The sequence below is a fragment of the Protopterus annectens genome, chromosome 4.part0, assembly GCF_019279795.1.
Source record: "Protopterus annectens isolate FY-2018-M chromosome 4.part0, PAN1.0, whole genome shotgun sequence".
NCBI lineage: Eukaryota > Metazoa > Chordata > Ceratodontiformes > Protopteridae > Protopterus > Protopterus annectens.
In genome coordinates this window covers 501,617,836-501,644,479 of record NC_056733.1, presented here as the reverse complement: position 1 = coordinate 501,644,479, position 26,644 = coordinate 501,617,836, and the positions used below count along the sequence as shown (strand labels likewise).

The 26,644-nt window shown below is 40.5% G+C and overlaps 1 protein-coding gene across 1 annotated transcript in view; it reads left to right on the top strand.

Annotated features, from left to right (window-relative positions):
* Window positions 1-26,396, top strand: part of LOC122799397 (sodium- and chloride-dependent GABA transporter ine-like) — a 372,008-nt gene extending 345,612 nt beyond the window's left edge. The window contains exon 13 of the mRNA XM_044068418.1: window positions 23,809-26,396. Within this exon, the coding sequence (XP_043924353.1) occupies window positions 23,809-23,952 (144 nt within the window). The 3' untranslated portion in view covers window positions 23,953-26,396. The remainder of the gene's footprint in view (window positions 1-23,808) is intronic.
* Window positions 26,397-26,644: the final 248 nt, after the last annotated feature.

Sequence of the window (26,644 nt, the reverse complement as noted above, 5' to 3'; positions counted from 1 at the left end):
TTTAGGTCTGAGATTGCTCTGTAAGCCAGGCATAAGAGCAGTCTCAGCGAGCAATTTATGAAGTAGGTGATCAGCGCCATGTTATGTATAGCAGCGGTAACCACTCAACACCATGTATTGGTAATCCCTTTGAAGTTACTGCTGGCAGTATCACACATTGGGTCCTCACATACCAGTTGGTAATGTCTTTTAAAGTCGGTGTTGGCAATGTTGCACATTGTGGCCAGACAGACCAATGAAGAAGATGCAAGCAATGAATCACATACTAACATCTCACAGAACAACAGTTAATTGATCACTTTAAAGTGGACAGGGATATACTACGGGACCTTATCAAACTGTGTCACCTACAAGAGGAATCAAGTAATATGTGTAATATGCTGCCATGTTCATTCCTGTAGATACAAAGGTACACGTAGCTGCAGGGAGCTTCCAGTGACCATCTGCAGTATTACCTAATGCGTCCCTGTAAGCAGTATTGGTTTACTATCAAAAGGACGAAAATCACCTCCACGAACAGTGATTTCCGCGACAAATAACGTCGACTCATGAATATGAAGTAGGTTGAATGATCTTCTCAGCGTCGACAAATTCTCTCGACCTTAAGGTGGAACTCTCCTATTGACATACATGCTGTAACTCCCTGCCTGTGTACGACCTTCTAAATGGACGTACAAATGAATGCCGACATTCCGACAGTCGCTCCTACCATGGTCGAGGATGTGGCTGTCGAGCATGTTACTGTCGTGCTTTTGATGGTAAACCGGCAATACCGTAGGTATCTGCCTCACAAATACTTAGCCACTTCCTCAACATAACAGTGCAGGTTAGACATGTGCCAGATGTGTAAATCTTGTGCACTGCCAGGTGGTACAGCTTCAGAGGAAGTAACAGCTCTTCCTACTGTTGTATTTGTGTGTGGCAGGACTTGGTGGGGCAAGTAAACACAGGGTCCCAAGACCTCAGGGAAATGTGCAATCTTGTAGAACACATACATGGTGTTGCTTTTCTCCTGTAGTGCTTTTGTAAACCAGGTATGCTTTCTCACATGCTGTATTGTTCTGAGTTTTCATCTGTACCAACATTTCCTGTAATGGAATTTCCCACAGGATTAACTGGTCTGAGACCGAATGGGCTATAAATATAGCTACCATGGACTCTGGAAGAAGGCCACATATAATGTTGCGTCTTTCAGGCAGTGTCAGGTATGCCCTTGAGCCATGGATGTTGACACCCCATTTGTAACCCTCACAGCATGGAGGAAATGACATACAACATGGCTGATACCAAACACAGAAACATTATGGAGTGTGCCTTTGGACTGCTGACAGGCTTCATTGTTTAGACTCATCTGGAGTGCATTGTAATATACTACTGAGATATGATGTAAACTGTAGTGCATGCCTTGCTACACAGCATGATCTTGTTAAAACAGGCTGTGCAGCCGGATGTCTCCACAGCAAGACATACCAGATGTGATGCAATAGCAGGAGCAACTCAGGGAGGAGCTACAGTGGAAATGTTATTTTATTTATTGACATTTGATTACTGGGAAAGTCTAACTGGGTGGGAACACATTTTCAGCAGAGGCCCGAAGAGAAGAGCTCCAAAGTGTTTCAAAACATTTTAAGAACAATAATTTTACAGTCTTTAAAAATAACCAAATTAGACATAATATGAAAACATTGGTTATGAACAGATGCAAGTTATATGACAATGATTTAATAGAGAAATGTTAGCCAGTTTAAAGAGAAATTAAAGGTAGGTTAGTATAATACAAACAGAAATTGCAGTACAAAGTGACAGAAAAGCAGGCTTATGGTATATTTACAGAGAAAAGCAAGGAAGAGAAATTGACAAAAGTAAGGAAGTGAGTAAAGGAGTGAAGGAGGAAGAATAAGGAGATGTAAGATATGAATATGTATTTGTTCACATTTAGGGATATAGTTTAAACTGCTGTTGAGCAAGAACAGAGCCAGCTTTTAGCCAGGAAGTCTTCCAGAATGGTTTTGAAGGATGGGAGGCTGTTGACCTGATGGATAGAGATAAGGAGATCCAGGCATTAGCAGCATGATGCAAGTACAGACAGTACCAAGCAGATTTGATAGGTTTATCAGCAGACAGGATTTTTTGGTCATTAGATCATAATGACCAGTTACGAACATAGCTTTATTTAGGGCTGGACAAGCAGATGGATTCTGGATAATTTTATAGGTGGTAACAAGCTGTATATATGTTAGTTGATGGGGTAGTTTTAACCAATTTAGGTTTTTTAGTGCTTTACAGTGGTGGGTTCTGGAAGGGATATTTGCTACAGATTTAGCAACTTTGTTATAGCATTGTTCCAGTTTTAATTTTTGTGAAGCCTGAAGGTTAGTAAAGATGGGAGCACCATAAATAAGTGTGGGGAGGAGACCAGTAGTGGCAAGGGTAGCTTTAGTTGCTTCAGTGAGAGGTTTTGGCTCTGTAAAGCATCCCTGTTTTTTGATGAGTTTTTCTTGTGCAATTTTTTATATACAGGTCGAATTTAAGATTATCATCCACCATGGACCTTATCAACAAAAATATAGGTAATCTCCAGACACAAATACTTGACCCTACTCAGTTTGGATTTATCAGAGGGAGATCATGACTGTTAAACCTAGTGGACTTCTTTGAGACAGTCACCAAGGCCCTGGACGAGGGGAAATCTGTGCAGCCTACCTTACTTAGCCAAGACATTTGACACTATCCCCCAACTCAAGCAACATTGACAAACTCACCCAGAAGGTATCAACCCTTATATCACTAGATGGTTTGCTAACTGGCTCGCTGATAGAACCCATATACTCAAAATAGGGGAACCCATATAGTCAAAATAGGAGAATCCACCTTCAACATCAGACCTGTAATCAGTGGTGTTCCACAAGGATCAGTCCTGGGACCTGTACTGTTTGTAATCTATTTCTCCAAAGAACAAGCAAAAACTAAAGGTCTGTGGCTGACAAAGTTTGCAGATGACTGCAAACTGGGAGCAGTCACAGAATCTCCAAATTATGTCAGCATCCTACAAGAGGGTCTTACACAAACAAATGATTGGTGCCAAAGTCATGGCCTATCACCCCTTTCAGTAAGGGCGATGTTCCTGCTAACTACCACATCAATAGCAACACCTTAAGTGCGCACTCAGTGGTGAGAGACCTGGGCACACAGGTTGACAGCAACCTTACATTTGACCACCATGTCTCCACAGTGGTAAGAAGGGAATTCTATTTGGTTCATCTCATAAGTAAGGCCATTGCCTCCAGAAAAAAAGAAATTATAACCTCCCTGTACTCTTCCCTCATCAGGCAATAATTGAGTACAATGCCCTTTTTGGTATGTACCTTTCCAAGCACCTGCAGCAACTGAAGAGACCACAAAGGTTCCTCACAAGTAAAATTCAAGGTCTTCAGCATCTTTCTTACGTGGATCATCTGAAATCATTGACACTTTATTCTGTTTCATACAGGCTACTCAGAGGCAAGCTATGCCTTGCATACAAGGCAATCTTTGACCCTGCTTTATTGGAAATGCTGCATCTCCGTAAGTCAAAAGGTGCATGGGTTATTCACTCTAAAGACCTTAACCCGGTATGTGACATTAATAGAACCTGCTGGAGGGACAGATTTGTCTTCCAGAGGTTACCACACCTTTGGAACAGACTCCCACTTCATGTCAAACCGAGCACATCATTCTCAAATGCAGTCTGGACAATTGGATGGGTAACCATAAATTCACTCTGTGTTCCACCTGTGTCTTTCTTGAACAGGGACAATAGTTGCTGGTCATAGAAATAAGGGTAGAACTTGGCTAGGCCCTAGGACCATTAGCCTAGTAACTTCATATGATCCTATGATCATCCCCAATAATTTACTATGAGAAGTGACTTCAGTGGTTGCATTATCAAGGACATTAAATTTTGTTTTTTCATAGGAAGGGGGATTGGGGAAAAAGTCGCAGTTTGTTTTTTTAGGGTTAGCATGAGTTGCGAGCTACAAAATCATGTTTCAGTTACTGTTAAAACTTCCTGAGTAATATTTTGGAGGTGTGCTATGTTGTCAGATGTGCAAGTGAGTGTGAAGTCATCTACGTACTGTATTAGGGAGGCCTGTTTTGTGGATGTGTGGAGGGTGTTGGTGAGAATGCTGAAGGAGAGTTCCAAAGATCGAGCCTGGTGGTACACCAGTGATGACTGGGAGCTATGGAGAGAGGGTGGACTGCTGTTTTACTGACTGATACCTACTGAATAGGTAGCTTTTGAACCATAGAAGGGTGGGCTGAGAGAGACCTAATGAGGACATTTGAAGTAGACGTTTCCTGTGACAGTGTGTCGAAAGCTTTAGACAAGTCTAGAAAAAAGGAGGAGACTAGTTTTCCATTTTCTCTAGCTTTATTGGCAGTATCTGTGCAGTGTTAGTAATATGGGAATTACAGAAGTCATGTTGTGTAGGAGATAGGGTTTTTTCCTTGAAATAATTTAGCAATTGTTTTTGACTACATTTTTCAAGTATTTTGGAGTGGGAGAATAAGATTGCTATAGGTCTAAAGTAAGTAGTGTCTGTTGAATTCCCTCCTTTTTGCAGAGGGATAATGTGCAACTTTTTCCAGAGAGGGAATGTGGGATTCCTGGACTGACCTTTTTATAAGGTTTGAGACAGTGTAAGCAATGCTTCTGGCTGCTATTTTAAGGTATTCACTTGGAAGATCATTAGTTGATGTAGTGCATGATTTACGTTTGAGTAGTTTTGTATATTTTGATTTCCATTTTCTAGTAATTGCTTTTTTTTTTGGCAACCACCATAATTAGACATAGCAATGCCTTACAATGTCTAGGCAATTCCAGTTCTGTGCCATAGCTCAGAAAAATCCATCTCCCTCTTCACATCAATCTGCCCACCCAGCATCTCCAATGGTGCATCCCTCAGAGAATCCTTAAAGTCCGCCAACCCACTGCGCTCCCAGAAAATATGTTCCCAAGTACCTCTTTTTTCCCAGTCACCCCTCCAACATTTGCTGTTTACCTGAGGAAAGATTCTCTGGAGTTTACTTGGGGTATAAAAATATCTATGTAAACATTTCCAAGCAAAAATCCTAACTCTTCTAGATTTGGTTGCATATTTGAGAGACATACATATATCCTCCCATTGTTTCTTTGTGAATTGCTTATCCAATCTCTCTTTCCAATCCTTTCTAACCTTCTCTGATTGATTCTTATAGTTATCATACATACAGGGGAGGAATGAGCTTTAAAAGAAGGCAGGACTAAAAGAAGGCAGGACTTAAATTAGATATATAATGTTTGACTGAAAGTGATTGGGTAGATTATAAGTGATATATAATGTTTGCAACTGGGAGTGTGTCAGTATGGTTTGTGATGTAAAATGTTTGCAACTAAGATTGTGTCATTGTGGTTTGTTTTCATTTATATAAATGTATGATTGCTCATGTCATAAGTGATGGTTTAATAAAGATGTTTCTTGTTTAAAAAAGGGGCAGGAATTGAATATTTTTGTACTGTTGCTTAGGATGTTCATCGTGTTTCACTGTTGCAGTCGTAACTGTAGGGTGCTCCTGCCAGCAGGCAGCCCGAGGTCGGCCAGAATCCCAAAGTCTGGGTCCGGTGTCGGCTGTACAAGCCAGTACCCTGACGTCAGTATGCTCTGGTACATAGCCCTCAGCCGACGCCATCTTCTCCAGTCTTTCTTGCCATGCGGTGGAAAGCAGCTCACAAGTCGTTGGTTGGCGATTTTCGAACAGCGTTTTTGGTTGTTGTCGGTCCGAAGTTCTTGCTTCTCTTCTCAAAGCTAAGTACCCCGTTGGGGAATCTTTTTCTTGTTCCTCCGATGTCAGAAAAAGTTAATTGTATTACGTGTGGAAAACAAATACCTCATAAAGATTTCCACTCTTACTGTCTACCCTGCTTAGGCCCTGACCACGGCGTTTCTTGTTGTCGGTTCTGTGCCAGGTTTAATTCTCGTACTATCAAACGCAGGTACGACTGGGCTCTGAATTACTTTGGCAGACGCTTCAATTATAGAATGTCGTCAGACACTACCGGAATTCAAAAGAAGCGCAAAGACAAGGACAGGCCTCCGAGGTCCAAACAGGACTTGTTGCAGCTAGAGCCGGTGTCTGGTTCGGCGTCAGTGAGGCGCTTTTGCAGCCCCTGTCGTCCGCCACTTCTGAACCGATGGCCGATACGGACTCCCATGGGGAGCCATCAAGGCCTTCTATTTTATCTGCTGCAGGACCTTCGGACGTCGCTCCCTCGGATGGGTCCTGAACCACTGTGCAGGTACCGGCTTCTGAGGGGGTATTCAGGCCTACTACATCACTATTTCAAAGGCAAAGACAAAGACTCCTGTTAAGTCTAAAGCTCCTGCTCAAGCTACTTCTGAATCTACTCCTAGGACACACAAGCAATTGTTAAGGATGGCTGAAGATTTGCTTACAATGATTAGGGGTTCTCACCCCCCCCCCCCCCCACACTGAGAAAAGGCCTCGACAGGATGTTCCTATGGATTTCTCTGACCAGGCTTCTATCTCTTCTGTCTCTTCCTCTGATCAGGAATATTCTTTTCCTCCTTATGAGGATTTGGATGCTGAGGACTCCTTGCCCTCTGCCTCTCCGCCTGAAGATTTTTCTTTTGGGGAAACCTTACATGAGATGAGGGAACATTTTCATTGGGAAGGTCAGGATTATTCTGCTTCCAAGAAGAGGCTTAGAATTCCTTCTTCCTCAACATAGGCCTTTGGCTATCCCTCCTGTTCTTGACATTGTGGATGATGCTTTTTCCGAGGCTAATTTGAATCCTGATTCCATGCCTCCTGCTCCCTCTAAGCCTGATAGGTTTTATAGGGTTCCTGAGTCTCATTTGTTTTATTTAAGAATCCTTCTGCAGATCCTGAAACTATATCTCAGGGTTCTAAGGCTGCTAAAGTTGCTACTTCTAAGAATCCTATTCCTCTGAGAAGGATTCTCGTGCCTTAGACAGGTGGGGCAAAAGGTATATACTTCTGCTACCCTTTCTGTTAGGGTTTTAAATTGCCAGTTTCATATGTTTAAGTATCAGCAATTTCTTTTGTCTGTTTTAAAGCCAAAGCTTGCTTCCCTTCCTGCATGTGCAGAAGATAAGGAACTACAGGATGTATTGCATGCAACTGAACAAACATAGCTTGCATTGTGGTTTTGATGCTTTGGATGCTTCTTGCAGGGCCACAGCCTCTGGTACTGTTATCAGGAGACATGCTTGGCTTCGTGAGCAAAGTTTACCTGAACAGGTTAAGGCTAAATTATTAGATGCCCCTGTTCAGCATGATGTTCTTTTTGGATCTAAGGCTGAGGAGGTTATTAAAAAGATGGAAGAAAAGGCAAAATCTATGCAAACTGTGAAAGATTTCTTGCAAGTTCAGCCTCCTAGATTTTCCAGGAATTGGCCCTCCAAAAATTGGTCCTTTCCCACGTCTGACAGGCCTCAAAGGGGAAGATATAGACGCTCCAGAGGTCATGGCCAAGCTCAGGCCTCCTACAGATTGAGACAATGGACTGCTTCTTCACCTAGAAGGGGAGAAGACAGATCCCAATCTCAAAGAAAGCAAACTCAATGACTCTCTCGGTTGGGCTACAGGACCTCTTTACCTGGATGCCCCTCTCGGAGGAAAACTTTCTCTTTTTTACAGAAATTGGACTCATATTACCCAGGACAAATGGGTATTGGACGTGATTTTAAAAGGCTACAAATTCCACTTTCATACCTTGCCAAGGGCTTTCGGTTGGCCAGATCTGCCAAAACATCAATGGTCAGAGGCCTTAAATCAAGTGGATGCTCTTCTGGCCATGAGAGCCATAGAGCCTGTTCCACTCTCAGAGATGGGAAAAGGTTTTATTCAAGACTGTTTCTGGTTCCAAGAAAACAAAGCTCATGGAGACCTATTCTGGACCTTTCTGTGTTAAACACCTTTTTGGAAATTCCAAAATTCAAGATGCTTACTCTGCAGCAGCTGATTCCAATGCTCTCTCAGGACGCCTGGATGGTGACATTGGACCTAAAGGAAGCTTATTTACACATTCCCATCAGGCAGGAACGCAGGAAATTCCTCAGGTTCAAGGCAGGTTTGAGACACTTTCAATTCTCTGTACTGCCCTTTGGTTTATCTACTGCGCACAGAGTCTTTAACAAGTGCCTGGCACCAGTAGTGGCTTATTGCAGACTCCAGGGGATTCAGATTTACCCCTATTTGGACGACTGCCTTATTCAGGCAGACAGCAAGGATCTTTTACTTCAACATCTGGATTTTGTTCAACGTCTTCTCCTCCTACTGGGATTTTCAGTGAACACAAAAAAGTCACATTTGATCCCTTCTCAACAAATGGTATTTCTGGGAGCCCTCTTAAATACAATCTTACAAAGGGCCTTCCTCACTACAGAAAAACAAATACAGCTGGCTTCAATTTTCAAGACTTTGGCAACTCTACCTCAGCTCACTGCAAGGAAATTCCTGCAGGCACTGGGCTACATGGCTTCCTGCATTCTGTTGATTCCAAATGCAAGGCTTCATATGAGAAAGCTTCAATGGTACCTGAAAAGTGTATGGTCACAGCATTACCACAATCTGGACACACTGATTCCTCTGATCCCCTGCCTCCAGAAGGAGTTCCTTTGGTGGTCCAGGGTGTGTGCTTTAAACAAAGGAAAGCCTTTCCGTCTTCCTCAACCTTCTCAAATCATAACCACGGATGCCTCGGATTATGCTTGGGGAGCAGATGTTCTAGGCAATTGCCAGCAGGGAACCTGGACAAAGGATCATCTTCACTGGCACATCAATCTGAAGGAAATGTTGGCAGTTCAAAATGCTCTTCTAGCCTTCAAGAACCTTTTTGCATCCAGGGCCTCTCTTGATTTGCACAGACAACACCACAGTCATGTGGTACATAAACAAGCAGGGGGGCTCTCATTCGTACCCCCTTTGCAGACTAGCTATGGCTTTATGGGACACGGCTCTAAATCTGAATCTACATCTCCAGGCCCAATTCATACCAGGAGAACAGAATCTCTTAGCAGACAGCCTGAGCAGGAATATTTTAGATCCTCACGAATAGATGCTAGACACCAACTTATTCAACAGGATTACTGCAGTTTGGGGACGCCCCCAGATAGATCTGTTTGCATCCCATCTCAATCATCAGCTGCCTCACTTTTGCACCAGGTCATTCCACAAAACAGCTTGGAAAGTGGATGCCCTGTCCTTCAGCTGGAGAAACCTTTCGGGATATGCCTTCCCTCCTCTTCCTCTACTTCCTCGGGTATTACTAAAGATAAAACAGGACAAGCCCAAGTTCCTCATCTTGATTGCTCCAAATTGACCTCGACAGTTTTGGTATCCAACTTTAAAGCACCTGTTCTTGGAGCCTCCTTGGATTCTCCCTCTGAACCCTTCTCTTCTGTCCCAGCATCAGGGTCAGTTGCTACATTCCAATCTCAAGACCCTTTGCCTGGCAGCTTGGCTCTTCAAAGGAATTTGATTTCTTCTAGTCTTCCCAAACAAGTTTTGGATGTTCTTTTGGAAGCTAGACGGCCTAGCACTAGGAAATCCTATGCCTCTATATGGAAGAGATTTTGCATTTGGATGCAGGACCGAGGCTTGGACCCTCTGGTACCTGATCTCTCTCCTATTTTGCTTTACCTTTCGGATCTTTTGTCTAATGGACTTTCCTTTTCTTCCATTAAGATTCATGCTTCTGCTATTTCTGCTCATTTCAGTACTGATCCCCCTGTTTTTTCTCATCCTTTGGTGAAACAATTCTTGAGAGGGGCTAAGAATTTAAGGCCTCCCAGGACTCCTCCTGTTCCTGCTTGGGATCTTAATTATGTTTTAGAAAAACTTACTTTGCCTCCTTTTGAGCCTGCTGCATCTTCAGATATTAAGTTTTTATCTTGGAAGACAGTTCTTTTGTTAGCTTTGACTTCTGCCAGAAGGGTCTCAGAGTTGCAAGCTCTCATGGCTGTGGAACCATACCTTATTTTCCACCAGGACAGAGTATCCTTGAGGACCAATCCTACTTTCATGCCTAAGGTGATTTCGAAAGTGGCTTTAAATCAAACAATTCACCTTCCTACCTTCTTTCCTAATCCTCAGAATAAAGGGGAAAGGATTTTGCATTCCTTGGACGTGCACAGACAGTTACGATTTTATTTGGACAAGACTAAAGAGTTCAGAAAATCTAACCAATTGTTTGTTTCTTTTGCCTCCAGTTCCCTTGGAAAGGCTATTTCCAAACAAACTATTTCCAAATGGATTTCTTATGGAATAAGATTTTGTTACACTCATCATGGGAAACAAGTTTCCAGGTACTGTGAGAAGTCATTCTACTAGAGCAGCTGCTACTTCTACAGCTTTTCTCAGGGGAGTTCCTGCCAAGGATATCTTGGAAGCTGCCACTTGGAGTTCTGTGCATACTTTTTCCAAGCACTACAATCTCCCTTTGTATTCTAAGACCAGGGCAGGCTTTGCCTCTGCTGTTTTGCAGGGTCTTCTTGCTGCCCCTTCTTCTGTCTAAACCTCCTCCCTTTTTTTCACTGCTTTGGGATTCCACCCTACAGTTATGACTGCAACAGTGAAACACGATGAACATAGTACAGTTGTGTACACCTACCATAAATGTAGATGTTCGAGTGTCTTCACTGTTGCAGTTGGTGTTTCCCTCCCTCCTATCCCCTCTTTGTCTCTCTTTTGTGGTGTATTTGTGTTTCCTTGTTGGATTCATTTATGATTTATTGGGGACTTCTGACATCTAGGGCAAGAAAGGCTGGAGAAGATGGCGTCGGCTGAGGGCTTGTACCAGAGCGTACTGACGTCAGGGTACTGGCTTGTACAGCCGACGCCGGACCCAGACTTTGGGATTCTGGCCGACCTCGGGCTGCCTGCCGGCAGGAGCACCCTACAGTTATGACTGCAACAGTGAAGACACTCGAACATCTACATTTGTGGTAGGTGTACACAACTGTACTTTATATGATGTATAGCAATATATGTTAATTATAATTCCAGGATGTGTGCCATCATGTGAAACTTGATGGTATGTCTGCAGCAATCAAAGGCCTTTGGTGTGGAGTATGTCATGCACAGCCAGCTCACGTCTGTACTCTCCCACATCCTTGGGCCACACTTCCTGTGGAACCGGAATGGAGTACACTCGCATTGCAGCACATGGATGCACCTGCGGCAGTGGTTTGCCATCAGTAAGCTCAGCAACAGTGCAGTCTCATTGTGCTATTGCTCCCAGTCACTGTTTAGTTGGCACATGTTTTCATATGTGCCATAAAGTGCACACAGCAGCTCCACATTTGTGTGCATAGAAGCCATATATGCTTGAATCACTGAACTGCTCATCTGCTGTTTTTTCCAAATGGATGCATATTTGAGCACTCTGGGAGTAATAGTATTGGACACCCTCTATGGTGTGCATGCCTATGTCTGAGGCAGTGAGCACTATCAGATGCTGCATGTGGTGGGGAACACAGAGTGAGCCCTTGTGGTACTTTTAGCCTCAGTAGATATGTTAAGCTACATTGTGGCTGTGCACTCTCTAGGTACCTCTTCAGGGCCAGTGTACTTGTGCTTTGAGGTACTGCCTCCTGCCTGGAATGCAGCAGACAGTGCCACTGTGTCACTGGACCAAGACACGTAAGTTGCCATCCTCAGCAGCCATAGTAGCTGTGCTGACATCAGTCCTCTGTTGTCCTGCTTTGTTGGACCCTCAGTGGGTGGAACCTTTGGGTAGGTGACTAATATGATACTGCATTGTGTATCCTCATGTGGCATGCATAGTGATACAATGGAAAAGACAGCCATACATTAGTATGGAACACCTAGATTGTTGAGCAGGATGTGCTTGTGAACCAGAGGTACCCAGAGGGATAGATGTACAAGTAGCCAGTGGTTGTATCCTTTTCACTTCCTGTATTGGTATGCATCATAGTCTGCTATAGTGCTCAGTACTAACCTGGTGCTTCCCCTTTTGACACATGAGTAGTAGGTGCCAGGGTTGCACCCACATCCAAGCCAACACCTAATATGAGAAGCATTTCCTTATGCAACTCCTAAAACATCTTCACTTCCATCAGCAGTTTAAATGTTGGTGGCCCTCCACATGTTGTGGTTGTCTGCAAAATGTCTCAACCCAAATGGCACTTACAGTGCATGTGAAAGGCCTGCAGCTTATCCTTATGACTTGTGATGATCTCTTGATATTGCCTGTCACTGTTGGTCATGCCAGTATCTGTAAACCTGCAGACAAAACGTGTCATTTTGTGGATGTGTGTGCTAAGCTAACCACTGCATTTATAAAAGAACACGGCCTCCCCGATTCCATATCCAGCATATTTCCTGCAATTAATATGTATGCCCCTCCTCAGTATATGGTAGTGTAACTGGTAGTGTAACAATGCAGGCATGTTGGCCATGTCAATCCACAACCCTTTGTGCTAGGGTATCCTGTATAGTTTCTTCTGGCCAAGGCAGCATCACAACCCCCCCCCCCCCCGACACACACACACACACACACACATATAAACAGTTGTTCTGTGCAACTGTGTAGTGACCTGCTTGGCATCGTTATCCCTCTTAACTTGACACCTTGACATAGCACTACCACTAAGTATGCCATATCTAAGATGAAGTAATCATATGTGGCCCACTGTTTAATATTTGTCAGGCACACAAACAAGAGGACAGTCACCCTTCCTTTCCCTGATGGGCACTACAAATAATAAATGCTTTACCAGCCTATTTGTCATTCCTTTTCCCTTCCAAGTGCCATGTCCACAGCACTTTATTGCAGTTCCACTAAATCCTATTTGGTTTGGTTAAAATGGCCCTGAATAAGATGGTGACAGTGCTTTGTATCACATTAAATGCAGTTTTTGTCTGTGTCTGTCTGTGTCTGTCTGTGTCTGTCTGTGTCTGTCTGTGTCTGTCTGTGTCTGTGTGTGTGTGTGTCTGTGTGTGTGTGTGTGTGTGTCTGTGTCTGTCTGTGTCTGTCTGTGTCTGTCTGTGTCTGTCTGTGTCTGTCTGTGTCTGTCTGTGTCTGTCTGTGTCTGTCTGTGTCTGTCTGTGTCTGTCTGTCTGTGTGTCTGTCTGTGTCTGTGTGTCTGTGTGTGTGTGTCTGTGTCTGTGTCTGTGTCTGTGTCTGTGTGTGTGTGTGTGTGTGTCTGTGTCTGTGTCTGTGTCTGTGTGTGTGGAGGGTTGCAGATGAAGCCAGGTAGAAGGGACATTTTTGAATTGATTCCTCTGTGCACTGTACTGCCCATACCTCTGGGCCCATGCTGTTTAGCATGGGGCTTGAGACATCTATGCTCAAGGACCAGGTCTGTGAACGCATGTAAAGCCATGGTGCAGTACTGTGCTGTGTGTCATGTAACTCAGAAATTTGTCCTTGTACGTGAATCTACATCTTTGTCCTTCAAATAGACCAGCAGAGTTCATAGGTGTTTACTAGGCTAACTACCACAAGGGTCTTTTAAAACCTAGCCATGCACCCCAAATCTCTGACAAGTTCTGATACTCTTGATAAGTGTAAGCAGGGGTTTGGGAGACCAACCTTTTACAGGTTACCTGTGTCCATTAGAGACATGGGTGCCAAACCAGGGATGAATTTCCAATTTCCCATCCAATTATCCAAGTTGTACTTGAATTGAGTTAGCGAGGAACTCTGCTTCACATGGATGGGGAGCATATTCCATAGACTGGGTAGTCTCTAGGATACATACGTATCTCTCCAGCAGATTGTATTTATATCACAGGCAATGTTTAAGTCTTTAGAATGGGTAATTCCGGTGCTGTTTGTTTTGTGGATATGCAGGAGGTCCATCAGAGTGGTGTTTGACAATGTTCTTTATACCAGGCATAGATCTCCCCTCAAAAGTGTGTAGGAGACGGAATACCTGGATAGGGCCTTGAAGCTGTCTGCATAGGACACTTATTTACGCCCTGTATTCTTTTAGTGAGGAACCTCTGTGGACGTTCCAGTTGTTGGATATACCTGATTAGGCACATACCAAAGGGGGCATTGTACTCAATTATAGGTCTGATGAATGCCAAATACAGTGGAACAATGACTTCCTTGGACTTGGATGCCATATGATTGTTTATAAGTTGCCCAACATAGAATGATTTCCTCACCATTGTAGACATGTGATGGTTAAACGCTAGATTACTGTCTGTGTGTCCCTATGTCCCTGACTGCTGGGTCAACTCTGAGGGTTGTTTTGTTAATATGGTAGTTATCAGGGATGGATGACTTCCCAAAGGATACTATTATGCATTTCTTGGCATTTAGTTTTAGTCCATGGCTCTGGCACCAGTTGTTTGTCTGTGTCAGCCCCTCCTGGAAAACATTTATGTCAGTGTGAGATTCAGTGACAGTTCCTAATTTGCAATCATCTGCAAATTTAGTCAGCCAGATACCACTGTTATTGGCCTTGACTTCTGAGAAGTAAATGCCAAAAAGGAATGGTCCAAGGACTAATCCCTGAGGGACTCCACTTGTCATTGGCCACTTTGTAGAGGTGGGCTCCCAAATTCTAACTTCTTGGGTCCTGTCTGTGAGCCAGTTGGCTATCCACTGTATGGCATATGGGTTTGTATCTAACTTCTTGAGCTTGTCAACAATGCCCGAGTGGGGTGTTGTGTCAAATGCCTTGGCCAGATCAAGGTAGGCAGTGTGAATGACTTTGCCTTCATCCATTGCTTTGGTGACATTCTAAAAGAAGTCCACCAGGTTAAGTAGGCATGATCTGCCCTTGACAAAACCAAACTGGATTGGGTCCAGTGTCTGGAAGTTTACTTTATCTCTCTTAATCGTCTCCATGATAATTCTTTCCATGGCTGTACATCTAGGACTAGAGGCTTATAGGTATGTAGATGGCCCACCTGTGTAAAAAGGGGTGTCTCTTGCCTTTCTCCATTCATGAGGCACAAAGCATCTTTGGAGGTTACAGTTAAATAGTAATTCCAGAGGTCCTGATAGGTCATGTTTAATGCTATTTAGAAGGCATCCTGGGATGTTGTCTGGGCCCATTGATGCAGTGTTCTTGGCTTTCGAGAGAGCATTAAGGACTTGTTCCATAGTGATAGTAGGGGAATTATATTTGATAATATTTCCTGAGGGAAGGTTGAGGGTGGGAGAGAGGGGTAAAGTTGGACCTGAATTTATCAGCCAGGAGGTTTGCTATATCTTCTGGCTCAGTATAGGTGGCTGCATTTAGTGAGCTCTGCACACAATTGTGTATTGCCTTTGAGGTTACAGACATAGCTAAAGAATGCTTTGTGGTTGTCCTTGGCCTGGGAGGTCAAACCAACCTCAAATTTGGCTTTGGTAGACTTTATTTGTCTTCTGAGTTGTTTGTTTAGTTTGATAAGAGTGCTTTTATCCTGCTGGGTGCTGCACCTCCTAATTTTTGCCATGATTTTCTTCCTCTTGTAATACAGCCTATTGATTTTGTGATTCCACCAGGGTGTTGTTTTTTTTAGTTAGTTCTATACTTCTTCCTGGTGGGTACAGCTGCATCTGTACAGCTATTGACATGCTTGTACATGGCTTCTGTGAACAGTTCTGCATGGGCAGCAGTGTTCTCATGGTTTATGGGGCTTGAAATTTTGCCAGGTTCTCACTTAGTAGCAGGAGATTAGCCTTAGAATAGTTCCTGAATATTCCAGCTTTTATTTTTACTTCAAAGAAGACTATTTTGTGGTCTGACCTTACCAGGGAAGACATTACAGTAGGGGGGTGTGCAGCAGACTCCCATATTAGTGAGGACCAGATCCAGTATGCTTGCACCCCTGGTTGGCATATTGACTATCAAGTCCAGGGAGTCTGTGTTTGCAAAATTCAGGAATCTCTGTGCATGTACGTTTGGTGTTGTATAGGATTCCAAGTTAACAGTGGGGTAATTAGTCACCCATGAATATGGTATTGGGTTGGATGATTAGTGAATTCTCATACGTTTAAATACATGGTATGGGTTTCCTGAGTCAAAGAAGGGGACCTATAGCTTGCAAGGAAGTGGTATTGGATTTTACCTGTGGTGATTTGAACATGGAGTAGCTGAAGTGCATTGTCCTGTATGACCAGCCTTCAAGTATATTTATTTTTGATGTAAATTGACACCTCCACCTTTAGTCCCTGCCTGTGAAGTAGCTGGCCTAACCTTGCACTTTTGGTGTGCTCTCCGTGGCTTTAAACCATGTCTCAGTGACTGGACAGAAGTCAGCATTCTATAGGGTAAAGAGAGCTTCTAGGGAGTGGAGATTTTTCTTTAGACTCCTAGCACTGAGCAGTAATACCTTTAGATTTTCTTGGTTTTGATTTGCTATGTCAGAAGTACGTTCATGCATTGCCTAAAAAAGACAATGGATGCTTCATATTCCACTGCACACACAACTCCAGAATGACTTCCCGGGAAAACTGCCTTTTCCTGTTTTCTTGCACAGGGAATATGAGCGTCTGCCAGGCCACTGTAATGGTACCTTTATAAAGCTTGACACCTGGTTAGACCTGGTAAGAGTGGTGTTTGATATTGCAGCCATCACACAGACAGGCAAAAAGCACAGGCATTGTTACAGTGAATTGAAGCAGTGCCCTGCCTGCTCTGGCAGTGGAAGGCAGAGGTTATAGAGATGCAGCTAGAAATGTACTGCAAATATTTTATTTATAATTTATCTCCTACTATTGTTTGTGTTGAGCAAACATGCTTAACAATACTTTGTCTTCCAGTTGCTGAGTAACATTGCCTGAATATGGTTGGCTGCCACAGAAAGTAAGTGTAGCTCTCTGTGTTTGTGTTAAAGTTCATCTGCAGTGGTGTTCATGACATATGTATGCATTAACATTTGTTTCCAGTTAGCTGAGAAAGAGAAGGTGTAACTGAATTCACCTTAAACTCTTACAGCTACTGTGGATGACACGGGGTCACTGGTGTTTTCCAAGTGTCTGTTGTAGGGGATGGTATCTTCCCTGTTGGAGGTGACTTGTGGGGGGGGGGGGTGGAGGTGGTTGTGCTGAAGGTGGATAGAGGGCAGATGTGGAAACTGATGGCTACTGAAAGTACAAGCAGTTGGACTGGTAACACAGCGCATCTTCTGGAATTAACTGGGATTTGCTCACCAGCAGGCTACAGCAATTGGGCTTCCAGGGTAGCAACTGCTCTTGACATCAACCTCACTTTATCCACTTTCTCTTGTCGCCCTTTCTTATTTTGTCTGTACCAATATCTTGTTCATTGTCCAGCTCTTCCAGTCACCAATTGCATAGCCTTTTTCAGTATGTTCTATTCAGTGTCTATTCCACTTTCTGTATGTATACCATCCCTGTCTGCATTGCTTTCAAAGTTTGCCCGCTTGTAGCTGCTACCTTTCCTTCTGGCTCTCCCCCACCTGAAGCTCTCTCTTAATGTCTTCCTTGTCTACCCTACCCTTTTAATAATGAAAAAGGAGGCTTTATCCCCACAAAGTAACAGACCTCTTCCTTCTGCCATCTTCCATTCCATATTGGTTATTCTTCTGTTTTTCCTCTAATGCTGCATTCCCATTTCCTACTTTCCTGTCTGCCATTTTATCTCCATTTATGTGATAAACAGGATAGCCACTTTGGTGTGCACACTTACATCTGTGTTCTGATGGATCACTAAGTTGCACTGTACTGCCCTACCTGTTGCTCTGTCTATGGGTTTTGCTATGCACTGCAGTACTGAGTGTCCTCTACCGCTGCTTTGTCTACAGTGGAGTGACTTTATCATAATGCCATATACACTAGGCATGTATGCTGTAGAAGGGCAGCTCTTTCAGTGTGCTGCCACAGGCATGGTAGTGTTGCCCATCTGCTTTTTATGTGTCCTGTTGATAGGCATGGTGGCTCTATCCCTTGCCTGCTGCAAACATAATTTTTTAGCTGCACCATTCAACAGGCTCCTTCAGAATTAGTGCTATGCTCCTCTATAAATTACAGCCCCTGTCTTTTGTTTTGTAATGAAAGAAGACTATTGCTACACTGCAGAGTTATGCTTTTCATTATACTGAGGAGAGTAAACATAGTTTTATATTAAAAATATAACTGCTATAACAAAGCAACCAGCCAGTCCACAACAAATTGAAAAACGTAAAAAAGATGTTTATTGCAAATATAAATTGATAAGCGCTTTCGCTAAATAGCTTCTTCAGATCAAGACACATTTCATATAGTCCCAATTGCTTATATAGACATTCAAATATTTTAGACCAATCACAAAGATAATCTAATTCTATTTAAAGCAACATGAAGCATTCATTTATAACAGGATAAAATCTTCTTGTACATAAAAACAAGGAAAGAAACCTCCAAACCTTATAAGTACACAACAAATATAAAATAAATTATATATATATATATATATATACACATAAAATGCATGAAAAACACATATTTAGAAATATATATATAAAAAATAATAATAAAAAATAAAAAATATATACCAATTCATGTTAACTTGCATTACTTGATATTCTTGCGCTTTTTCAATAAAGGTTTAATTGAAGCCCTTTCATTCAGCCCACTGCCTGTATCTGCTCTAAGAATGATTATCCAATTATTTTCTCTATATTCTGTATGATTCCTGATGTCACCTCCTCGAATACTGGGAATGATGACTTCAAGTGCTCTAAAAGTAAAAAAATGTGTGTCCCCACATCGTGTCACATGCTTGGCCAGGGCATTATGATCGGAATGTTTTCTAATATGATAGACATGTTCCCTGATCCTATCCCTGAATGTTCTGTTGGTTTTGCCAACATAAAAAGACTGGCAAACTTTGGCATTCAGCTAAATATACTAAGTTGGAAGTTTTGCATGTGGCATCTGCACATAATATAAATTCTTTGTGGAGATCAGGGTGAGAAAATTTTTCAGAAGTGTTGATATAACTGCAGAAATTACAAGTCCCACAATGATACGTGGGGCCTCTATTATCATATTCCTTTGTATTGTGCTGGTGACATAAAAGTCCCTTCAAGTTCTTTCTATTCTTGTAAAGAAAGTGAGGTCGTTCACCAACTATCTTTTTGATATCTTCGTCCACTTGTAAAATGGACCAATTCTTACTAAATATTTTGGCTAACTGTCTATTGTCTGAAGTATAAAACAAGGGAACCTTAACAGAAGTGTATCTATCCAAATTACTGCTGTGTGTATTCTCCTTTGTTGGACCAAAATAAGGTGCTGCTATACCTACACGTAAAGTAGGAACATCATGTAAACTATTGAGAATCTCATTTCTTCAGAAAAACAATCTGAGGGATTCAACCTAGATGCCCGTACACCTTGGCCACTAATATACCCAGGATGCATACTGGATCCGAATAGGAGAGAGTTCCGATAACATGGTTTCCAAAAGACACCTGTATTAATGAGACCATTTCCCAGTTTTTCAATATGTCTAGATATTCAATATGTGAAGGGGACCAATTCATAGTAAATTTCAGACAGTGAGTTAAATTATTCATTTTCTGATGAAACATATCCAAATTATTCGTGCTTCCTCTCCATAGCAAAAAAAGGTCATTGACGAAACATCAATAAAAAATTATATGTGTTCTGAACTCCTCTGTGCCAAAAAGTATAGTTTCTTCCCAATGTGCCAAAAACATGTTTGCATAACTATTGGCACATAGAGTGCCCATGGCCACATCATCTTGTTGAATAAACAATCGATCATTGAAAATAAACAAATTATTCTCTAAAACTAATTCCAAAAAATTGGTAATGAGGTCTATTTGTACCAATGAAAAATTACTGTGTGTCAAGAGGTATTCATGTACATACTAAACTCCCAAATCGTTGGGAATTACAGTAAAAAGCGATTGCACATCGAAAGTAACTAACAATATCTCCTGTAAATCATCTTCTTCTTTCAAAACATTCATAAAGATCAATCAAAAAATGCTTTGAATCCCTAAGAACAAATTTATTTCCATTGATAACTGGTCTAAGATGTTTCTCTATATAGACAGAGGTGTTCAGTGACCCATCCACCTCCCGCCACAACTGGTCTCATAGGTGGGTCAGACAAATTTTTATAAACCTTTGGCAACCCCTGTATTATTGGAATGAGGGGGTTCTTAACAACAAGGAAGTCCAAGGTTTCTTTTGTAATAATACCTCCTTTATAAATATCAGTTAAAGTACTGGTAACATATTGAATAATCAGATGCACTTCTTTGATCGTAATTTTATTATAGAACTTATTATCACCTAGTAAGTTTTCCATAGATCTAATATAATGTATGGTGTCCATGACAACAGTAAGTCCGCCTTTATCAGCAGATTTTATCGTTATGGAATCATTATCCTGTAGGTGTCTCAGGGCTATTTTCTCTCTCTAACTCAGATTATATTTCCTATGGGAACCAGAGGTATTGCTATCATCATAATACTTAAACAATTCATCCTCAGTAAGTTTCATATGCATCCACTAAGGGATGATTTGATGGAACAAAATTACTTGGGTTCTTAAACTTGTAAGTCAGTTCTGTTGGTACCTGTTCTGGTTGTTTATCAGAATCACCATACAGTACTCTAAGCGTGATATTCCTACAAAAAACTTTGAGATCCAATACAGTGTCTGTCATTTTACTCTTACAGGCCGGAATAAAACTTAAACCTTTAAAAAGTACATTCTCCTCATCTGGTGAAAGTAAATGTGAGGAAATATTGTAAACTATTGACTCATGCCCTTCCCCCACATTTTCTTGAGGGTTTGATTTGGGGTATATTCGCCTGAATGTTTGCCCTTTTGACACCCTTGACTCATTGACCGAGTTCGTCTCCCTCCCTTGTCCATTCTGACTGGTAAAGGAAAAGAAATGCCCTCACTAATATTAATATCAATATTTGAAGGTAACCTATTTGACTGATTATTAAAGGTTTTGGGTCGAACAACTGGTTGTATCTTAAGTGTCTTGAGTGGAGACTTTGAAACCCTAGCCTAGCCCTGAGACGCCTACAGGATAATGATTCCATAACGATAAAATCTGCTGATAAAGGCGGACTTATTGTTGTCATGGACACCATACATTATATTAGATCTATGGAAAACTTACTAGGTGATAATAAGTTCTATAATAAAATTATGATCAAAGAAGTGCATCTGATTATTCAATATGTTACCAATACTTTAACTGATATTTATAAAGGAGGTATTATTACAAAAGAAACCTTGGACTTCCTTGTTGTCAAGGACCCCCTCATACCAATAATACAGGGGTTGCCAAAGGTTCATAAAAATTCGTCTGACCCACCTATGAGACCAATTGTGGCGGGAGGTGGATGGGTCACTGAACACCTCTCTGTCTATATAGAGAAACATCTTAGACCAGTTATCAATGGAAATACATTTGTTCTTAGGTATTGTAAGCATTATTTTATATGAATGTTTGAAAGATGAAGATGATTTACAGGAGATATTGTTAGTTACTTTGGATGTGCAATCGCTTTTTACTGTAATTCCCAACAATTTGGGAGTTCAGTATGTACATGAATACCTCTTGACACACACTAATTTTTCATTGGTCAAATAGACCTCAATACCAATTTTTTGGAATTAGTTTTAGAGAATAATTTGTTTATTTTCAATGATAGATAGTTTATTAAACAAGATGGTGTGGCCATGGGCACCCCATGTGCCAATAGTTATGCAAACATGTTTTTGGCACATTGGGAAGAAACTATACTTTTTGGCACAGAGGAGTTCAGAACACATGTAATTTTTTATCTGCGTTTTGTCGATGACATTTTTTTGCTATGGAGAGGAAGCACAAATGATTTGGATCCGTTTCATCAGAAAATGAATAATTTAACTCACTGTCTGAAATTTACTATGAATTGGTCCCCTTCACGTATTGAATATCTAGACTTATATATTGAAAAACTGGGAAATGGTCTCATTAATACAGGTGTCTTTCGGAAACCATGTTATCGGAACTCTCTCCTATTCGGATCCAGTATGCATCCTGGGTATATTAGTGGCCAAGGTGTACGGGCATCTAGGTTGAATCCCTCAGATTGTTTTTCTGAAGAAATGAATAAATTAAAAAACAGACTTTCAGCTAGAGGGTATAAGGAAGAAGAGATTCTCAATAGTTTACATGATGTTCCTACTTTACGTGTAGGTATAGCAGCACCTTATTTTGGTCCAACAAAGGAGAATACACACAGCAGTAATTTGGATAGATACATTTCTGTTAAGGTTCCCTTGTTTTATACTTCAGACAATAGACAGCCGAAATATTTAGTAAGAATTGGTCCATTTTACAAGTGGACGAAGATATCAAAAAGATAGTTGGTGAACGACCTTGCTTTCTTTACAAGAATAGAAAGAACTTGAAGAGACTTTTATGTCACCAGCACAATACAAAGGAATATGATAATAGAGGCCCCATGTATCCTTGTGGGAGTTGTAATTTCTGCAGATATATCAACACTTCTGAAAAATTTTCTCACCCTGATCTCCACAAAGAATTTATATTATGTGCAGATGCCACATGCAAAACTTCCAACTTAGTATATTTAGCTGAATGCCAAGTTTGCCAGTCTTTTTATGTTGGCAAAACCAATAGAGCATTCATGGATAGGATCAGGGAACATGTCTATCATATTAGAAAACATTCCGATCATAATGCCCTGGCCAAGCATGTGACACGATGTGGGGAGACACATTTTTTTTTACTTTTAGAGCACTTGCAGTCATTGTTCCCAGTATTCGGGGAGGTGACATCAGGAATCATACAGAATATAGAGAAAATAATTGGATAATCATTCTTAGAGCAGATAGAGGCAGTGGGCTGAATGAAAGGGCTTCAATTAAACCTTTATTGAAAAAGCGCAAGAATATCAAGTCATGCAAGTTAACATGAATTGGTATATATTTTTATATATTTTATTATTATTTATATATATATATATATATATATATATATATATATATATATATATATATATATTTCTAAATATGTGTTTTTCATGCATTTTATATGTGTGTGTGTGTGTATATATATATATATATATATATATATATATATATATATATATATATATATATAATTTATTTTATATTTGTTGTGTACTTATAAGGTTTGGAGGTTTCTTTCCTTGTTTTTATGTGCAAGAAGGTTTTAGCCTGTTATAAATGAATGCTTCATGTTGCTTTAAATAGAATTAATTAGATTATCTTTGTGATTGGTCTAAAATATTTGAATGTCTATATAAGCAATTGGGACTATTTGAAATGTGTCTTGATCTGAAGAAGCTATTTAGCGAAAGTGCTTATCAATTTATATTTGCAATAAACATCTTTTTTACGTTTTTCAATTTGTTGTGGACTGCCTGGTTGCTTCGTTATAGCAGTTATATTTTGAATATATTTTTTATTATTGTGTATGACGGAGCATTTATCTGGTGGGTTATTTGCAATTATTCTCTCTTTGGTGTTGTTATAGTTTTATATTACTTTTTAATTTCATTGTTTCTGAGGTCATGCTTTTGCACTGCCACCAACAGCATAACAGCATAAGTGAACTTTTTTGGTATAATTTATTTTTAATTATTAGGGTGTCCTGGACCATAAAAGCAAGTCAGAAATAAAATATCTTTATGGAAGAGATGTATTAAAATTGTCAGTGATATATTGTACTTTGATAATCTGCTTTTTCTCTATTGCTGTAGTTCTTAATTCTGTTTTTATTTTTGTTTTATTTAACAAGCGCCTTCAAGTATCTATTTTACCTGTTGATCAGCAGCCAGTTTTACAAAAGGATTCATCAACAACGCTAGCCGTAAATGCCTCCCTACAGTCATCTAAAGAAGATCTTGAAAGTGTTTCTTTGTCAAAAGAGTCTAGCATTTGAATTTGTTGTTGAGAAGTGGAGTTACCAAAGGACCAAATATGTACTTTTTGGCTATATATGTATATGGGAACATGACAGCTATACAACTGTGGAATAGTCAAACTTCAGATTGACATCACCAACTCCATTAGTTTCCAAAATAAAAATGCTACTTCCATCTTTAAAAAATCCCAGAGTGCAGTGGCTGTAAATAAAATCTGACTTTGAACTACACAGCATGTACGGTATTCAGCATTTCAGGAGGACTGCACATCAGCATTTCAGGAGGACTGCACTTGTACTCCTTGCTGCTCCCGTCTAAGGAACTAAAGCTTAACGTGCACAGAAATAAAGTCATGCTTTCATTTCAGCATTACTATTTATCTCTTTAGATGTATTTTGCAAATAGTCCAGCTTTTAAAGTTTCTTCAATGAAATCCATATCAGTCGACCTCATGACATTTCAAAGTTTATTTACATATTAGTTGTATTTCTCTCAGGTACCCACATATACAGGTGTAGACACCAATACATACATATATGCATACAGTCACACACACATACTTGTATGAGAGAAATAGATATAGACAAAAAACTAAGCTGTAAATTAAGCTGTTAAGTATCACAGACATGTGATTATCGTAATTTAGTTACTTCTGGCACAGTATATGTGTCTCATCTTGTTAGTCACCCTTATAGTAGTCTCAGTAGCTGAACAAGTCTAATATGTGCCTTTGGTGCATAAAGCTTTGAGTTCTATTCGTATACTAGGTCATTAGATTATCTACTTGACACTACAGTAGAGTATAAAGGGGATGCGGTACTCCTGAGTGTGCTATCCTTCAGATGGGGCTGTAATCCGAAGGGTGTATTTGCCTGAGTTGGTGGGAGCTCAGGTGTATGTAAAAGATCCCAGAGCACTCATTGAAAAATGTTAGGGAAGTTCCTAGGTGTCTTGGACATATTTGCCCTAGTCGGTACCACCTTGGGTCTCCCCTGAAAAGAGGTCATTTGCCTAGTGAGATTTGGAGGCTGGTATAATGGATAAAGTGTTTACTTCACAGACACAGGGTACAAGGCTTGATTCTCACCTTTGAAAGGAAAATTACCTAGGCTTAAAATGGCCCACAAGGGCAGCTAGCCTGGTACTTCCCTATGAACATTTGAGCTAATGCAGTCAACAAGCTGTAAATGAATACATATTGTACATTTTAGTAATAGTTTCATTATATTCTCAGCTTTATTTTCAGTGACATTTATTCATGTTATATTTTTGAAAAGTACATGATTCTTTCGTGATGTTCTGATATCCTCAGAAGTGGTCTGGAGTATTCTAAATATATACAAGACACTTACACAGTTAGACAAAAGTTATGCTAAATATAATAGTGTAAAGTTTACATTGCTGTCATGACATTTGTTTGTATTTTCATGGCAGTGCAGTCATACTGCTGCTGAGTTTTACATAATATGAATAGCTTTACTACAATGTTTGTTTTAGAATTTATATTTTGTACTTTGTTGCTGATGTTCAGCATCACTGGAGTTGTTTTATTTTGAAACCCAGTATACAGTTTGAAAGACTAGGCCAGTATGTACTTGTCACAGATGCAGAATATTACAATGCATGTGTGTATATAGTAGCCCAAACAAACATATTTAATTGTTAAAAGCACTCTATTTTACAGTTTGTTTCAGCCTATGTTTACTTTTTTTAGCCCATGTTCAGATGTTTGTTATTTATGTTTTAATTTTGAGGATTCTTACTCAGTTTGCTGTCTGGAGATGAACAATAGATAATTCCTTTTTCCTTGTTCACTAATTAAGTGACATTCAGACCAAGGAGAGTTAGGAGGGCTTTCTTTTCAAAATTGTTTGTGTGTATGTGTGTGAGAGAGAGAAAAATCTGTAATAAGAAAGCTGTAGCAACATCATTCCAAGCCATGCAGTAAGCAGGCATTAGTGGGTTTCAGTATCATTGATAGCCCTGTATTAAACAGATGTTAGTGGGTTTCACTGGTTAAGGTCAGGCTCACCACACAATTGCTGTGTTGGGAGCTAAGGAGGCCCCAAGGCACAAGACAATTTCCCCTTCGGCAAGCAGGTGAGTTTGTTCGGTCTCTGTGTGCCTAGAACATACTGAAATTACTGGAGTTATACTAACTGTTACTGTTTATGATTTATCTCACAATGTTGACTAAATATATATTGTGAACTTGAATGTGTATGTTTTCACTGAAGAGGTATGCTATTTTTTTACGTTATCAATTTTATTGGTTGCAGGTGATAACAAGAGAGGTTGAGCTGGTACTCATTTCCAGTGGTTCTTATTCCAGTTAAAATGAAGAGATAACTATGTTAAGAAATATACATGCTGTTGTTATATTTGATATGCAAATGAGATCTGTTAAACAATAAATCAGTTAAGGTGAAGTAAAATAAATATAGCATATTTTTGAACAAGATGAGTGTTTTTAATGAGCTTCCTGGATAAATGCTTACATATTTTACATAAATTGAATTTAGATGGATCATCACAGCTGATTTTATTGAAGAATTATTCTGTTTTAAACCAAATACATTCATCTGATGACAAAACACTTAACCTGCATCACCTGCATCACCTAGTAATTACATTACATAAGCCAAAAGTTTGGAAGACTCCAAATGTTTTCAGTGGTCACATTCGGTAAATGATCATATTTCCAAGTGG